Source organism: Triturus cristatus, chromosome 4_2, assembly GCF_964204655.1.
Source record: "Triturus cristatus chromosome 4_2, aTriCri1.1, whole genome shotgun sequence".
In the NCBI taxonomy this organism is placed as follows: domain Eukaryota; kingdom Metazoa; phylum Chordata; class Amphibia; order Caudata; family Salamandridae; genus Triturus; species Triturus cristatus.
In genome coordinates this window covers 438,056,581-438,075,276 of record NC_140586.1, presented here as the reverse complement: position 1 = coordinate 438,075,276, position 18,696 = coordinate 438,056,581, and the positions used below count along the sequence as shown (strand labels likewise).

At 43.1% G+C, this 18,696-nt stretch overlaps 1 protein-coding gene across 1 annotated transcript in view; it reads right to left on the bottom strand.

The window, feature by feature from the left end:
* Positions 1-18,696, bottom strand: part of TTLL7 (tubulin tyrosine ligase like 7) — a 925,222-nt gene that overhangs the window by 643,293 nt on the left and 263,233 nt on the right. The window contains exons 6-7 of the mRNA XM_085600119.1: positions 13,770-13,891; positions 6,206-6,273 (exon numbers count right to left, since the gene is read on the bottom strand). Of these exons, the coding sequence (XP_085456245.1) occupies positions 6,206-6,273; positions 13,770-13,891 (190 nt within the window). The remainder of the gene's footprint in view (positions 1-6,205; positions 6,274-13,769; positions 13,892-18,696) is intronic.

Genomic DNA, 18,696 nt, shown 5'->3' with positions numbered 1-18,696 from the left:
GCCCCTTACCTTCTATTCAGGACTCGCCCACACCCAAGCCCCATCTCCCTCATTTCCGGCTGCTTCCTTGCCCGTTCTGAAAATGCACAGTTATGCGTTATTGTGTGTCTAGACTTGTGCTTGTGTGTCTAGACTTGTGCTTTACAGATCCACACAGATACATGCACAGGAAGCCTGCTGGGCACTGCACATGGAGCTCTGCTCACGAGTTAAATTGATGCCTCAACAATGACGTGATCAACACAAGAACAAGTAACACTGACAGGAACTTGGCTGAGAAATAGGGCAGCGGGCTTTCTGCAGTAAGTGCCAGGAGGCTTTTGTCAAGGAGTTCTCGGGATTATATTTTGGAAGGCCAATTTGTCTGACTGGAAATGGCAGTGGAAGCTCGCGGGTAAATGCAGGGCAGCTGACTAAGGTTTGTGGCAATGACGGAGCAAGAACTGGGCAATGAGTGGCAAACCCAATATTTAAAGTATCAGTGGTATTTATGGGCTGCTAAGTATCTTAAAAAGGCATTAACTTGAATTATATTGATAAAAAAATTAGGACACATATGATAGTTTCTCTATGCTGACCACATACAATCCTCTGTGTGAAAAAACTGCAGCAGATAAGAACATTTGTAGTCAGCAAGCAGTGGCCAGTCACATGTGGATTTGTAGTGCTGTAGCCTCATCTGGGATCAGTGACTAGCCACACGCTTCACGAGTAGCTGCAGAGGTGTGGGGTTTTAGTCCTCTCTGCGAACAGGGCTATGCTAGAAATGATGTTCTAAGTTGTATTCAAATAAAGTGGAAGTGGACTTAACACACTCAACTATGCACACCACTGCTGAACGCATGGAAAGTGTGGTGGGTTGCCGATTTCCTCAATTGTCAGTGTATGGTGATATTTGCGAGCTAATACGACAGTTAAGTGGCTGGAGAAGAGTCAACATCAAAGACACCAACACATAATAAAAGACAAAAGAAGTGAACGATTAGGTTATCATTTAATAAGTATTTGGGCAGGTGATTGCATTGTGCAAAGTGACACCAAGGGCAGTGCTTAATTTGTAAAATATTAAGTGCCAGGGCTCTGACCAGGAGGCCACTGCAGCTTGCACCACCCATCGCCCTTGTCATCGTTGCCTACGCAACTACTAACCATCTCTCTCGCATGTAAATGCGACAATTCCGATTATTCCAGGTCTCCAAAGCTAAAGGAATGGGTGGGGAGGCAGGTATTAGCAATTTTTAATATATATTATATTCATAAACAACCATTGTTCTGCTCTTCTCCAAATTAGATGCGCAGCGCTACCATGTGGTAGACTGTTCTTAGTATGGTGTTGAAATTTAGGTGCCGGTGCTGAGCACCGGAAACCAATTAAGTGCAGGTGTTGAGCACCGTAAAGCACCGGCTCAAATTAAGCACTGACCAAGGGACGTAAACATTGCGTTGACTGACCATTATAAAAGACAGTGTGCACAACGCAGAATTGCATTGTGCCACACTAGTCCCTGTGCAACCCATAGTAAGTAATCCCTTAGTGTGAATCAAAGCAACGGCCCAAATTACAAAGGTGGCAGAACTAAGTGATATCAAGAGAACAATCAGAACAGAGTTTCTTCCGAACATAAGTACATAATATGGCACAGTCTCTTAACAGTATCATGGATCAGCATCACAGACATAATAAATAGAGCAGACGGGATGGGCGGATTGGTGGCATGCTTAATTCAAAAAGACTGATAGACTGGGTAGGTACTCTTAACAAGTAATGCATTGGATTGAGTGGGACGATTGACACATTGGGTGCAGTGGCACAGACCAAGAAAAAGATTCTGTACGTTTCATGCCCATAGAGAAAAGCTTAGTTCTCAGTCAGATTAAAGTATACCTCCCTTTGTCCCTGTACCTACATCAGAATATGGATGTACAGCATAAAGATTGAGATAATGCTGTGGTTCCACTTCCTGGTCACAATGGGCTTTATGCAGTATCGCGGACTAGTCAGAGGGTGACTGAGTTGCTTAGCCTACACTACCATGTCAAAGACACATTTAAAGCACCTGGACTGCACAGTAGGCATGAGATTTTGAATGCTTAAACTATCTAGAGTCCATGATTAAACCTGATACAAGGAATGCTAAGAATTACTCAAGTCCCAATGACCCAATTGCAATAACACTGAAGCTTTCGGCCCCAGGGACCCCATCTCCCGGAGCCTGGCTGGTAAATATAAAGGGGAAGTGGGGCTGTGCAGCCCCCTCCCCAGGCTGATTTCGGGCCTGAGGACTCCATCCCCTGGGGCCCAGCCTTATTAAAAGTGGGAGGGGTGCTAAGGGCCCCCCTCCTGGAGCCAATAATGGTCCTGGGGACCCAATCGCCAAAGGCCAGCGCCTACAATGTCCCAGGGTGCTCACCCCAGAGACATAACGGTTTCCCTGCCCACACTGGCATAGGCAAGGAAACCTGTGTTTGCTCTCGCTTGGTGAGAGCAATTTCAAAGCACCAGCCAAGCGAGAGCAAACATAAAGTATGCTCCCAGATGGCGGGAGCTTTAAAAATGCTCTCACTAGCTGGGAGCCGACTGCCTGCAGTGATGCCAGCAGAGAAAATATCTGAATATTGCTCCCACACGGAGGGAGCAGCATTTTTAACTGCTCCCTGTGAGCAGGAGCATAGCCAGCTCCTGCTGGATGAGGGGAGCCAGCAGGGGGCCATGGGGCCCCCTTTGTGGTCCCCAACAAGAATATAGTGTGTGACCTGGGTGGGCACCAGGGCAGCCACAGTTTGTTGCCCGGGGCTGGGGGATGAGTTCCCGGGGCCGATATTAACCGGGGGAGCAGGGGCTGCATGGCCCCTCACCCTTATTATCTTTAGGCTGGGCCCCAGGGAATGGGGTCGCCGGGCCGAAATACGGCCTTCAGGGGGGACATGGGACCCCTCCCACATTTTAATAAGGCCAGGCCCTAGGAGGCGGGGTCCCCAGGCCGAAATTGGTCGAGGGAGGGGGGCTGTGTGCCGCCCTCCCCCATAAATATAATAGTGAGCCTTGATGGATGGGGTCTCCAGGACCAAATCAGCCCAGAGAAGGGAATAAGTGCTCCCCCTCTCCCACAAAATGTGCTGAGTCCTGGGAGATGGGGCCCCTGGTGACGAAATCAGCCCGTAGAGCTGGGCTGTCTGCCCCCTCCCCCTTTAGAATAAAGCCAGGCCCCTGGAGATTTGGTCTCTGAGGCTGAAATCGGACGAGAGAGTGGGTCTGCATGCCCCCCTCCCCGTAAATAAAATCATGAGTTCTGTGACCAAAATCAGCCTCGGGACAAGGGCTCCGTGGCCCCCCCTAAAAAAAGCACCATGCCCCGGGGGATGTGAACCCAGGGGCCAAAGCAGCCTGGGGAGGGGGCCCACAGGTTGGCTGCCTTTGGGAGGTTGACCGAAGGGACTGGCCAAAGGCCAGGTCTTGCGGCCAACCCCCCACTGTGCAGCACAGTGTTGGCTGCATGCGGGGGACTGGACACAGACCCTGCAGCCAATACCCTGCTACACATGGCCAAAGGCAGTATGTAGAAGCGGTTGGATTAACGTAAGGGAGTTAAATATTACTTTACATTGAAAAAAATCAAAATTCACGGAAAAAAGCAAAGGTTATAGGGAAGTTATAGTTAGGAACTAGCATTTAAAAATGGTAGAAATGTACTGAAAAAGCAAAAGTTAAGTGACGTTATAGTTAGGAAATAGAATTAGAAAAACCTTAGAAATTCACAAAATAATAAAGGTTACAGGACGTTATAGTAGGTTCAGATTTTACACGCACAAAATCGTAGAAATTCAGCATAGTTAGAGTTATCTCAAGTAACTATAACTCGAGCCCTTGCCATGCACTGCTAATTACCCCACATATTGTATCACTCATGACATTATGGCATCATTGATAATATCAGTGCACCATTTTCTATAAAATTATTGATGAGAAAACTGTGCATGGCGAGGGGTCGTCTGCTTGGGGTCGGCTGCTCGTGGAGTGTTGGATGCAAGGCATGGGCTCAGGCCAGGCTGTGTGGCCAACTCCACACCGTGCACAGCCAAAGTCCATGTGCGGCGTGTGGTTGGTTTTACGTATGGTAATAAAATTGCTTTATGTTAAAAAAAAAATAGAATTTCTCTGAAAAAAACAAATGTTAAAGGGACGTTATAGGTAGGTGAAAATGTTAGTTAAAACATACCATTTTAAACTTAAAAGATATACTGAAATCCATTAGGTATAGGTAACTGAAGCATGTATAACTTGCACACTTGGCATGTACTACTTATGACTTCAAATATTACATAAATCATGACATGTTCTATATTATTGATAACATTACTGATGCCATCTGAAATTAAATCACTGTGCTTGGCAAGTGCTTTGTGTTTATTAGTTACTTCAGACATCTTAACAAACTAATAATTTTCTAAAATGCAGAAGATTCCTTTAAATTACAAAGACAATCAACCATTTGCCTCTATCTAAGCTTGGTAGGGGAAGGGAAAAACTTTTCAGAACCAAATGTTGGGGTAGGCCAGGGTGTTCCCCTATTTCAAAGGCTGGCACAGGTATAAATATTCAACCCTCAAAACACATCTTCAGTACACTCATGGACATGTGGACAACTTCAGAAGGACTGCCTGGACCACCAGAGGACTGCCCAGCTGCTACCGGAGGACTACCTTGATGCTTGAAGACCTACCTTAGTCCATGAAGGAGAACCGGACCATTTTCTTGAACCCAAGAAAATTAAAAGTGACTCCAAGGCTAGTTGGCTGGCCTCCTGTGTGAGCTACAGAGACATAACAAGCTCCAGAGTCCTTGAACCCTGTAAGTGGTTTCCGCTGTAGTGAGTCCTAACCCCCCTAAGGAGTGCCCCACAAGTCCTGGACCCTTGGTAGTGGTGTTGATAGTACTGCACCTGTCTAACCCTAAAACTTGTAATTAAAAGAAATTTTACCGAAACATGCCAAAAGTACCGGCAGAAGAAGGGGACTTACCTACCAGCTGATCCGCCCAAGGTGCATAGCCGGTTGACCTGACTTTGCAGTAGCTCCCACTACGTTCTTCTCCACAGCAGCAAATACTGGTCAGCAGGACCTCTCAATGACGGTCTCCTGCCTTGTGGATCTCTCTTCAGCTACAGCCAGCAGCTTCATCCCACTCGAGTTTTTCAACTTCCAAAATGTTGTCCAAGTGCAAAGATAGAAATCTTCGCATGGTTCAATGGTGATCAGCTCCCCATCGAAAAAGACTACCTCCTCTCACTGGAAATCCAGCTTCACCTACTCTGAGCTTTTTCCCACTAGCATCAATGGCTTCACTGAGACTTGGCTCAACTCTCCGCGGCAACAACAACTCTTCCTCGGATATTGAACTCTAGCTTCTCCTGGACATTTTTTCATGACATTTTTTAAATCTGAAGGTAAGCCAAGATTGGGCCCAATCAACTCCTTGTATCTGACCCACGCTCCATCACGGTCAGTGTTAACTTTTGACTTTGAACCGGTCTCACATGACCAGATACCCATGGTTGGCGTTTGATCTTTTAGGACCTATTTTACACTAAAAACATTAAGAAATCACAACTTTGAGTCTACTGCTTGGATTTTATTTGTTTTGGTGTTGTTCTATTTATTAAATTGTGACCTATTTTTGTAAATTGGTTTGGTATTTTTATTGAGTTGTGGTTTCACTTTATTACTGTGTGTGCGCTGCATAAATACTTTACACTGTACCTCTAAGTTAAGCCTGATTGCTTTTGTGCCTAGGATTGTGGCTGTTACTTGAGTAGGATTTTCACCCCCTCAACCAATAGCCCAATTTCGTACAATAAATAAAACTATTCTAAAACTACAGAGTACTAAAGTACCCAGAGATGAGACAAGAATAAACTGAGGCAATTAGCTATTTGTGAAAGCAATTAAGTATTTTTAACAAGTGTGATGGCCTGTGCAACATCAGAACATTAGACCTTATAACCTTTCTTCTGAGTGCCTTCCTCAAATCAAGAGATTATTTAGGATAAGATATTTGACATAGCCTTGCTGCCTTCCCAGGACTTCTAACACAGTTTTCTAGTACTTATGTTCATGAAAAGCCAGAAAAATGTGTTCAAAAGCATGAGTACAAATTATTATGAAAATTATTGATTATTAGGTTGATCCATTTAATAGAATTACTTACTTGGTCATGTTTCTTGCTAAGCAATCCTTCCTACATATCTCTCCCATTCCTGGAAAGTGGTTAATTCGCTGGAACAAAGATTAACATTAGTTAGTGAATGCTTTGGAAACGTATTAACATATATTTTTGCAAATTCTATTGACTGCATGTGTTTACTCACCAAGTGACCATTCATTTTCTAAATGAAATATCTAAAATTACCAATGTAAGTAGGGCCTGGTAGAAGTTTTCATTCCGTTGGTGGAATTCAGGTAAATCACAATTATAGTATTACACTTAATTACCTAAATTACTTGCCATTTCTCACTATGTAATTTCACGTAATTTTTCTGGTGTGCCAAACCAGAGCGTGCAGACAATATTTCACAAGGTGACAGTTTTTGCTTAAACTGGTTTCCTGTGGGTATCTCATATGACATTCCAAGGTGCACACTTGCGTGAGAAATGTCACACAAGACACCTGAAAACTACATTTCATGCTACAAGCGTGAAATCACAAATGTTTTATGAAATTTAAAGAAATGTTAAGAGAAATAATTATCCAATTTGCCCCCCCTTATTGCAACAACAGTATACGTCTTCTGTCTTTTTCAAATTACTATTTTTTTGTTTTTATTAGAGTTTTCATATGCAGACAAAGACAGTATCACATGTCACTTGTATTATTCCAAATCATTGTATAACTACTGTTTCAGTGATTGCTAAGCAGAAGCATACCTGTAGGTCTATTAATTAGGTGATACAGCCACCAGGGTGTCACTGTACCAGGTGCTAAAGATAAGTATGCTAAGCAGTTATAGTCAATATGTCTAGTCGGCTAACTGAAGTGGTACCCCTGAATTGGGGAAGGGAAGTTGTGATTCGTATTCAGTGACAGACGGGGTCTTATTTGTGGAGGATGCATTAGTGAGAGCGGATCAAGACTCCAGCTGGGCTGTGGTTAGCGTCACAAATGGAGTTGAGGGCTGGGCTGACACCCAGTATCTCTGGCCCAGAATGGTGAGTTGGAATGTACCGGGCGCAAATCCTGAGTGTGCAGACAAATACAGGCAGAAACATCTGGGGTAACGAGTGAGGCTCGAACAAACTCTCCCAGGGGAACACAGGGGAGAGGTAGGCGGAAGGTACACAGTGCTGTCCTATATGTCAAGTTCACAGGACCATGTCATCGTTTTGGGTGAGTAGCTCAAACTGGTCAAGGAGGGTATCCCATGCCATTGAAATTGGTCACTAATGAAGGTATCAGACCTCTTTGTAACCCTATGCCACGCAGACGCTAACAGAGCCTGTTCTGCCTTCCACTGCAGGTTGAGGACTCTTTTACCGAGCAGGATGGCCATATTGGCGAAGTGTGTTCTCACCTGTGCCATCTCCTACCCTTGAAGATGCCAAGGGTTCTTGCCTCCCACGTCTTAATGTCAGTAAGGTCAGTAATCTCTTGTAGCATGGTGTGTCAAGAATTCCAGTAAGAGGATAGGCCCAGGCAGGACCGTAGCATATGCTGCAAATCAGCAGAAGATAACCGGAACCCGGGGCAGCTAAGGTGTGCGTTGGGGAAGTAGTGGTTGAGCTGTTCTGGTGTCAAGTAGGTACAGTGTAAAATAGAGAACTGTGTACTTTCCCAAACCGCAATTATGAAACTATTCTTCAAGATGTTTGAAAGTGAGATGCCCTTTGTTTCTTTTGAGAACTCAAAATACCATTGTGCTCCTTTAACCACACAGCGCCCTTCAACAAGATCACAAGGATGAACGGTGGGAAGCCTGAATCAGCAAAAAGCCAAGTGTACTAATTATTGATAAAGGCTATGTGTACCATTTGGTACATGTATCCTGTGTCTTGGTTCACATGACTCGGTGTAGTCGGCAGTTGGGCTTTGTGTATTCCTCACCAACAGTGAGACAAATGGGGACTAGCAGTTGGAAGGATGGATCATTCTGCCAGAATGGAAGTGACAGAGCCGTTCCCTGCCCCACTTACATTTCAAAGGGGCTGCCTCCAGCACATGCACAAAGAACTTCAAACCAGCCTATTGCTACTCCAGACCCCAGAGCCTGAGAACGGGAATGAAGGAAATTCCAGAACCAGATTTGGGGGGGGACGTCCAGCAGTTGCTCCAACTTTAACGGCTGGCACCAAGTACACATTTTGGATCCTCGGAAAAACTCTTTAGTACACTTCTGGACCTCTGAAAGACTTCAAAAGAACTGTTTGGTAATCCAGAGGATTGCCCTGCTGCTTGAGGCCTGCTTGTTCTTCAGAGGACTGCCCCCCTGCTTGAGTCTACCTTGCTGCTTCAAGGAGAGAGAACCACCTCCCTGAGCTCAGGACCTCCAGAATGACTCCAAGGATCAGTTGGCAGACCTCTGGGTCAGAGCTACAGGAACACAACAAGCTCCAGAGGCTTACCTGCAACTGACCTGCCACACTAGACCTGCCTGGTCCTGCAAATGGACCTGCCTGAGTCATGCTGGCTTCTGCTGGAGTCTGGTCCTGACCCCCAAGAGGTGCCTCCCCAGATCCTGGACCCTTGGCTGGCATCAGAGAGGGCTCCTCTTACGTAACTGAAGATTTCACCTAACTGCCAAGTCACACCAAGCCCAGCAAATTCTCGCTGCACAGCTAAAAGCTTCATTGGAATCAACACCGAGCGACCAAACGCCTCGCTGCACAGCCTCATTGGAATAGACACCAAACAACCGGAAGCCTCGCAAAGCAATGCATGCAGTCCTCACAAGGACACAAAGTACAATTGTCAGGGGGATAAACTTGGTCCTGTGCCCGGCCTGCACTCCATCCCGTTAACCGGAACTTGTGACTTTGGCCCAGTCCAGTATGACTAGAGGCCTATAACAAGCGCATTGTGCTTTTAGAAGCTATTTTCGCCTAATGCTTTGAAATTGCATATAGCTGGTTCTACTGATTAGATTTTATATTGTTTTGGTCTCAATGTATTTATTAAATCATTTTCTATTTTTTAGAAATTGGTTTGGGATTTTTCTTGTGTTGTGTTTTTACTTTATTACCTGTTGTGAGCTGCATAAATGCTTAACACAGTGCCTCTAAGTTCGCCTGACTATTTTTTGACAAGCTTACAAAGGGTTAATCACAGGTGAATTTAGTGAATTTTGTGGTTCACCTTGGCAAGAATTGTGGTTGTTGCTTGAGAAGGGTTTCACCCTTTCAACCAATTTCTCACAATTCCATTCACTAGGTCTACGCTGTTGGGGATCAGTTGAAGTCCATGATAAAAAAAAAGTCTGCAGAGGGTAAGAAAATTGTAGCTCCAAAACATCAGCATTCTGATGGGAGATTTTCAGTTCTCAAAGAGCTTTTGGTCTAGCCTTCTAAAATAAGATGGGAAGTCTGCCCTTCCGAAGGAGGGGATGTGGCCAGGGAGTCCCTTACACAGAAAAAGCCAAGCATCAGCAACTAGGTTCTTCTAATCAAGGGCAGCTACCATATAAATCCTGATTATGCCACAACACCTTTTTGTGGGCTTGGGAGGGGTTGGTAAAGAACAATTGGGCTCTTCAGATAATCCCAGAAGGAGGCTGTTCTGAGGGTAATTCAAAAACTGATACAAAAAAGTGCGTTTTTTTAAAGTACCCTGGAACAATCCTATTTTTGGTGGCATATCCAACTGGGCAATTTAGACCAATTCTGGATCTGAAGTCAGTGAATTCATTCATACCTCAAAGATAGTTCAAAATAGTGACTCTACAAATGATCCTTTATTTTCTATCCAAGAGAGACTTTTTAACATCTCTGGATTTGAGAGATGCATACCTACATGTGTCACGTCATCTGGCTTTTCAAAGGTTTCTGCGGTTTTGTGTAAAAAAGGGGGACTATTTGTTTCAGGTATCACCATTTGGCCTCTCTTCTTCTCCAAGAGTTTTTACAAAGCGTTGGCTCCTCTTGTGGGTCTTTTGCATTGTTCCTCTTCTTTTTCAAAGACACAACTGCATACCTGGAAAGTATGTACGATGGTGGAGAATCGTGGACTTTTAACAAATCTGGAAAAGTCTCACCTAGTTCCCTTTCGAAACCTTTAGTTCATTGGGGTGCATTTCAGGAGAGATCTGGGAAAAAGTGTATTTGATACAATTACAAATAATGACTTTAATATGGGAACTGACTTAGCTATTATTGAGTCAAAGTCTGACTGCCAAACAATGCTTAAGATTACAGGGCTTAATGGCATTAACAATCATGATTATTTCTTGGGCCAGATTCCACATGCACCCATGTTTTACCATTTTAGGGTCCCAATTCTGAGCATTTCTAGCAAACCATTCCTGTAAATTCGGACATAATACAACAATTCCAGTGGTGGCAGAAGAAGAGGAAATTGGAAAAGGGGTCTCCTTTCTGCCCCCTCAATCTCTAGAGGTATTGTCAATAGATACCAGCGAAACGGGCTGGGGAGCTGTTGTGGGAGAGGAAACTGTGCAGGGCCTTTAATCAGTGAAGTAATCAAGGGAGTCTTCCAACTGCAGGGAATTAAAAGCAGCCCAGCTGGCATTAATGGTTTTTTTACCCCAGATTTTTCAGCAGGAGGTGAAAGTCAGGTCAGATAACAGGGATTTGGTCTGTTATGTAAACCACCAGGGGCATTCTCGAGTTCCCTCTTTGAATGTATTAGCGCATTAGAATTGCCGGTGAGCAAATTAAACTTGTTATCACTGAGGGCAATTCACCAGCCAGATAATCAGAATATACAGGCAGACCAATTGAGCAGGATATTTCTGACATTATCCTCAATGTCATTGGAAACCCAGGTGTTTTCAGAAGATGGTAAAAAGGTTCGGTCTCATCGGCACAGATAAAAATGCAGCTCTTCAGAAATATTGCACTTTTATTCCACCCTCCAAGCTTGGACCTGTGATGCAAGGTCATTCAAATGGCTTGAAGAGTTGACTTACAAATGAACTAAAATTCCATTAATTTAGAGAATTCTAATTAAGATGAAACAGGACCGGGCATACGTACTGTTCTTGGTTCCATGTTGTAACCGTCGTCCATGGTTTCTCCTGCTTATACAAATGGCAGTATTCCTATATTGCAAAATTCCTCTCGATCCCTATCCATTGACATATCTTCAGATTACACAAGCAGGATTGAGTGAACTTCAATTGGTGGCTTGGCTCTTGAAAGGTTGAACCTGAAAGCTAGGAGTTGTATTCGGAGATAGTATTGTTAATTCTGCAGTCTAGGCGTCCTGCTACTTTAAAAGTTTACTCCAGGCATTGGAAGGTGTTTGAAAAATTGTAAGTCGGGAAAGTTTCATCTAGATTGATAAAATCAGGATTCTAGACTTTCTAAAGAAAGGTTTTGATCTGAGTTTAGCAGTGTCTACTTTTCGAGTCCAATCGACGGCAGTGAGAGCAAGTCAAGCAACAGAGTGTGAGCCTTTAACTCCTTTGTTGGTAGACTGCTGAAATGCGTTTTTAAAAGAGACCAGTATTTAGATTTCCAGTCCCTTTTTGGAATTTACATTTCCTGCCTTTTGAGCCTTTGGATAAAGTGCCATTGAAGTTTCTTATGATCAAGGTTGTTTTTCTAGGGCAATCACTTCATCTAGAAGAATAGGTGAATTAGGATCTATGTTATGTTCAGAACCTTTTCTGAGATTCTTTTCTGACAAGGTGGTGCTTAGACCAGGACCTCAGTTTATCCAAAGTTACATTCTTTTTTCCATTGTTCAGAGGATTTGGTACTTCTAGTTTTCTGTCCAGCCCTGGAGTCTCAAGGGCAACAGCTTTTTCTTACCATAGATGTTAGAAGGGCCATCTCACTTTGTGTGGAGAGGATGGTGGTTTTCAGAAAACGTGATGAATAGTTTGTAACTTTTGGATTGCCAGAGCAAGATTAAAACCTTCTAATGAACTAAGGTTCGGGAGGACTTTCATGTTCTGATTGCATGTTGTTAATTTTCAGGGTTCACTTCACTGAAGTTATAAATAATAATATCTGATGAGGGAAAATAAGTGCTGGACCCCAAAAGTGAGTGCTTGTGGTTTCCACTGGCAACCACCGGCTCATATTTACGTTTGCAGACAATACTGGAAGAATATGGGTAAAATGTATTCTAAATAGGTAGTAGGACACACAGAAATGTGCGGGGGTAGAAAAGAGGTTTAAGAGTATTCGGACAATACGGAAATGTCTAATGTAAATATACATGAGCTGTCTCTGCCCTTCAAGTCCTCCAGTTGGTGTGCAATTGTTGCACCTTAACCTGCAAAGGAGAAAGTTACAGTGTACAGAACAGTTCAACCTTGCAGCAGAAAGGGCTGTTATTTCCTGTTGTGTTTTGGAATCATTCATCATTGTGTCCCAAGAACACTGACGGGGACAATCACTGCTGTAGGCCTGGACAAATACCATACAGCTATTTCTGACCAAGCTAATAACAGTCTCTTTTGCACCATCACCTGTCTAAGGGTTTTTCCATTTGAAATGGACCAGAAACAGCAATGGGTCTTTTCATCTAAGCAAGCAGGGTTGCAGAGCCCCAAACCCTCTTTGCACCTCCACTAACAAGCGAGTAAATGTTTTCTTGCCTAAAGCTACAACAGCAAGGGTGATATCCCGGTCAGATATGGATGGATGAATGTACCTAAAATTCATACAACCACATTCTGAGAGGACTAATTGAAATTGGGGCACTGAAGAATACAGAGAAGCAAGGGGAAAATAAATATGCTAGGGAACTATAGGGCATATTGTATTCTCTCCTATAGGTCCTTGAATTACTTGGTTTATTGCTCTTTATATAGAACTCAGCTCGCAAATAAGATGTCAGCACGCCCGGTCTGGGTGTTTGATTAACTTATTCATCCACTGCAGGGTTGTGTAGTTGACCCAATCCATGCAGGTTGGAATCTTCGTGGGTCACCTATCCTTTGATCTAACTGAGATGGGTACAATCAGGGGCGTAAAACAGGCCACTGCAGCCCTAGCGGAATAGGTGGGCCCCCAAACTTTCAGGCTCCGCCAAATAATAAATGTGAGATGTGGGATACGCAGGGGCCCCTAATCACATCACTTCGTATTACGTCACCGGGTAAAATGGATGCCGCGAGTTGGGGAATAGAAATTATACATTAGCTGTCACTGGCGCCAAGAGTCGTCATAGGGGGTAAAGCTTAGTTAAAAAAAACTCCTGTTATGTTAAAGGTATATGGGCCATATTATTAAGGATGGCGTTAAAATTATCGCCGCTTTAGCGGCAGGAAACTGCCGCTAAAGCGGCGATAATGGGCTTGATAATATGCCCTGGAGAATTCCAATTGAAGCCCATGTTCGACGTCCTTCACATCTAACATGGGCTTCAATTGGAATTCCATAGAGCATATTATCAAGCCCATTATCGCCGTTTTAGCGGCAGTTTTCTGCCGCTAAAGCGGCGATAATTTGATCGCCTGGCTTGATAATATGCCCCCAAGTTCGTTACTGCAATGAAATCATAGCATTATTTTGACAAACTGAAGTATATTAAATATGCCTGGTATTTACATCCACTGTGCGTGGCTGCAAAAGCCTGCCTCCTGCATACCTGATAGTTCCTGAGCTCCGCAATCTTTTCATGCTGCACCGAAGAATCGCTCCAAATAAGATTGGCTGTTTCATCTTCATCCGGCGTCTTTAAAAAACCCGCCTCCTCTATGACCAGCCGAACTGTATCAGACAACCACAATAATAAAAACGTGAATATGCGGCCTTTCATTTCCTACTCGAAACAACAGCCTGAAAATACACTTTGTTGACGTGTCTGCTAAGCTCTCTATTATTTCGATTTTGCAGTATATTTTACATTCTTTCGCGTTCAGAAAAACAATTGCATACACATATTATGTATTTAAAAAATGTATATGAGAAACATTCAGTGTGCCGCCTAAATGTTATAGTATATGCATGCACTGCAAGAGCAGGGCACGGTTTAATGAGCCCTGGGAACTCGAGGGATCTCTCCCAAGGTGCACTGGAAGCCATAGTGACAATGTAATTACAATCTGATCCTTTGTTCTGGTTTATTCTTGGAATAAGGGTGCCAGAAAAAATAGACAGCATATGTGCAACAAATGCAAACTGTAACTGAAGCCCTAGCAAGATGCATGTTTCCCTTATTGTATATCATTTATAAACATTACAGTGCATTGAGCCATGTTCCATTCATCCATTGAATCGGGATCTCAAAAGTATTTGCAAGTTTACATGGATATTTTTACGGCTCAGGTTTGTTTGTGCACCAGCGATATCAGGAGTTTTGCTTCTAAAATAATGTCTACATAGGCTAAGAGTTAAATAGTGAGCGCAAGTTGGCCAGGAAATATTATTAATTAACTATTAAGGTGACCAAAGAGGCAAAAAAGTATTTATGGCATAGAATCAAAAACAAAGTTCCCTTCAAAATAAAGGATGTGCCATTTATGCAAAGTCGTGATTTAAATCATATTTAACAGGTCCAATTTGCAAAGAAAACTGGATTTAATTAAATATTCTCAGGGGTTTAATTTATTCCTGCATCATAGACCACATATGTGTTAGTTCACAAAGATTTAAGCAAAAAAAAGGTGCACAATGTAAAAAAACACACTAGTTCATTATTATATGCAGAAAATAAATCAGCTTGTTTCATGGGCAAAGTACACAGCGCAAAGATCATATGCTCAAGATCCCTTAATAACTTAGCCATATGAAAGATTTCTCATTGGAGAAATAATTATGGACATCTTACCCATGAACAAATTACCTTGAAGTATGTAAGCCACAAGCATAACTAAGTGTTTGGCAAAGGCTTTTGACAGTGCCTACTAGGCAGACAGCTGCATGACAAACTTTGTTGGCTGAGGAGGAACTGGTTAGGGGAATTCCAATTGAGTAAAAGGTAAAGTAGAAAGAGAAACAAAATATGTCAGGAGAATCAAATTATGCCATAACAGAAGCAGAGTTTGCCAGATACCATGGTGACGTTAACAAAGAGCAGGGAGGAGACTCTGGATCCCTCACAAGCAGGCGAAGAGGTGACACATTCCTCAAGGTAGCCAAACTGTGAGTCAACCCACTTCCAAACCCCTACCAATCCCACGCTATATGTTTTTGACAACACCACAAGTATCCACTTTGCCCCAAATCACACTGTGAACAATCCCAAAACGGAAAGACTTTAACCTGCTCCTGCACTCCAACCTCAAGAATATCTTCAACTCCCTCAATGTCACCGCAATGTGGATGACATCCTATCTACTTGTCTGTCTCCTAGGAGATTCTGAATTGAGGAGCAGCTTCCAGCCCCCTGGCCAGCAAACATTGCCTGAGGTCGCAGGAACCTTATATTGGATGTACATGTGTGCACTAATTGGTGGTTGCATCTGGTGTTTCTATTGGATTAGGGTTAGTGTTCTCATTGGTTGTGTATTTGAGGGTACTGATTGGTTCCTAGGTCAGTGATTCTATTGGTGTAGGGCTTAGGGATAGTGATCTGATTGGTGGATACGTTTAGGGTTTTGGATTGGTTCCTGGGACTGGGCTTTCTATTGAACGTAGGGTTTAGGGTTACCTGTATGATTGGCTGCTGGGACTTGGGTTGGGACTATGGCTGAGGTTAGGCTTTCGATTGGATATAGGGCTTAGGGTTTCAGGCTTGATTGGGAGATGGGACTAAGGCTGTGATTGGCTGTACGAGGCTTGTCTCCTATTGGTTCTAGGGCTTAGGGCTAGTGTTGTGATTGGTTAGGGTTAGGGCTAGGGTTTCCATGGGCCGAAGGGTTCACCTGATTACTAGGGCTATTTTACCCTAGGGCTCGGGCATCTCATTCTGGGGGTCGCGGCTAAGGGTGGAGAGAACAAGGACTAGTGCCTATTTGAGCCAGTTCGAGACTGATCAGGACTAGGGCCAGAAATGCTGCCCAATTCCATATACAGCCGCACCCACCCTACACCATCCACATCCACAACCAGAGAAACACACTCACAGCACATGTACTCCGCCCAATACTACAAACTAACCCAAGACAAAGTTCAATATCTCAGCACCCACTACAAAACTCCAGAAACAACACCTATACACCCTTCTATTCCAGCTACCACGTATTTCCACTATCACCTACAAACAGTACCCAACTCTATCCTACACCTACCTACTCCTAGTGAACTCATCACTAACACAACCCAAATCCACAACTTTCTTAACTATATCCCATCCAAACATACAATCCCTGCTCTAATTACTCCTAACAGACTCCTTTTTGTCACTAACAAACCTATACTCAGCCTTCCACCATTTCTCCAACCAACACTATCCTCTTTTTTTACCACAATAACACAACTGCACAACACTTACACTCTACTGCATGACACATATTACTTCTTGCAGCAATCAGATCTAAGACAAATACTCTTAACTCTACTTCATCCACTCTCACGCACAAAATACACTCTACTCACAAACACATCACCACCCCTTTACCTTACATCTTCCACTCACAGAGAATACTAAACAAACGATTCCATCTAAATAAACAAATACATTACACCTCAAAAACAAAACATAACCCGCACACCAGCACAAAAAAATCTCTCAAGCGCAACACCTCATAATACTTTCCATCACCAACTACAAACATACACCCTCCTTTCAGACTACACAAATGAACAAACTCCAGTGCCAAACTTTCTCTCATCCACCCCACTTAACACACATACAGCAACACAGAAACTCTCTTTTAACTGCCTTTCATCAATTGGACAATTTAGACCCTTAATACATAACCCACATATTGCACCACCACCCCTAAGTCATACACCTTCCACCCTAAACAGATGCAATCAAAATAAGCAACTTCGCTTCTCCATGCCTACTGCACAACATGGTTACACTACAAAAACAGCACAGCACACAAACTCACTCTCAACCTGTGTCTCCACCACCTACACATGCAGACCCATCAAAATGCCTTCTTAGCCTGATGGACGAGGAAGCCCACAAAATACTGCTCACTCTTCTACAAACCAAAATCACACTATCGCCAAAGCACATTCTCTAAACTATCTACCAATAAATGCTCAATCACTCTCTAAAAGCAACCATCACATCTACGACCTTCTCACTGACACAAAACCTGACATACTATTTATAACTGAATCATGATTAGAAGATGATATGGCTCCAGTCCTGCATGAAGCCGTTTCTCTAGGCTTTCAAACTATCTCCCAAAATCATGTGTAGGCAATAAAGGAGGTGGCCTAGCGGTTGTGTTAAGGCAAACATTACATATCACTAAAGCTGACGACGTCTCCATAAAAGATTGTGAGGCCCTTTTCACCATTTGCAATCCTACACTGTCTTCATCCTGTAACTTCCTGCTCCTTTACAGACCTTCACCTAGCAATGCAACATTCCCAGACACACTTCGAGACACGGTTTCAAACCTGATAACACTACACTACAACCTATGCGTTCTGGGTGACCTCAACATTTGGTTTGACAAACCCAATAGGACCATTCCAAAAACAATCATCGCTGGCCTAGATGCACTGAACCTGCATCAGTTAGTCCACAATACCATACACATAGCTGGATACATCCCAGATGTAATTTTTACAAATACAAAACTAGTTACCTTTCCAACAATGCCTCCGGTCACATGGTCAGACCACATTTGCTTGCTTTCCAACATAAAACAACACTAAGCAACGCACCTAAAACCACCTTACGTGCATCCACCTACCACCTCTTGAACAAACTCAATGTGGAATAATTAGGAACACAATTAACATCCAGTGTCAGATCTGGACTGAATAAATTCTGTTCCAAATTATATCAGTGGCTACAGGATGCTTTTAATACCCTGATACCACTAAAAATCACACAACAGAACAAAAGAAAACAAGCACCTTGGATAAATTCAGAGATAAAAGAAATAAAAAATCAAATTAGAAAGCTGCAACATGCCTGGCTCAAAACAAACACCAATTATGACAAAGTTTGCCAACAGAAAATTAACAGATTATACAAGTGAACTATCAAAAAAGCTAAGAAAATATGCTATCCAGAAAGAATTCAAAATGCTAAATGTGCAAGTAAATAATTCTATAAAATTCTCAATGAATTTCATAAACAAAATTGCCTAGAAGGAGCTCATCACAGTACTGAAGATTTCACAGAAAAGTGTCTAATCATTACACAGCCAAAGCAGACACGTTGGACTTGTACTTTAAACAAAGACAAAGCACCAGCATTGACCCTTTTCCAAAACAACAATACAAGAATACTCTAACCCAGCCTCTCCGTTCCTTCTAAAACATTTCACATGATGAATTTAAGGACCTGGTCAAAGCAAACAGGCCTGCCGGCAACCCTTCTGACCTGTGTCCACCACAAACCTTCAAGACATTTCTTCTAACAACCTCTGCTGCCACTCCAGTAAGAATCATCAACAATTCCTTAACTACCAGAATATTTCCCGAAGGACTCAAAAAGT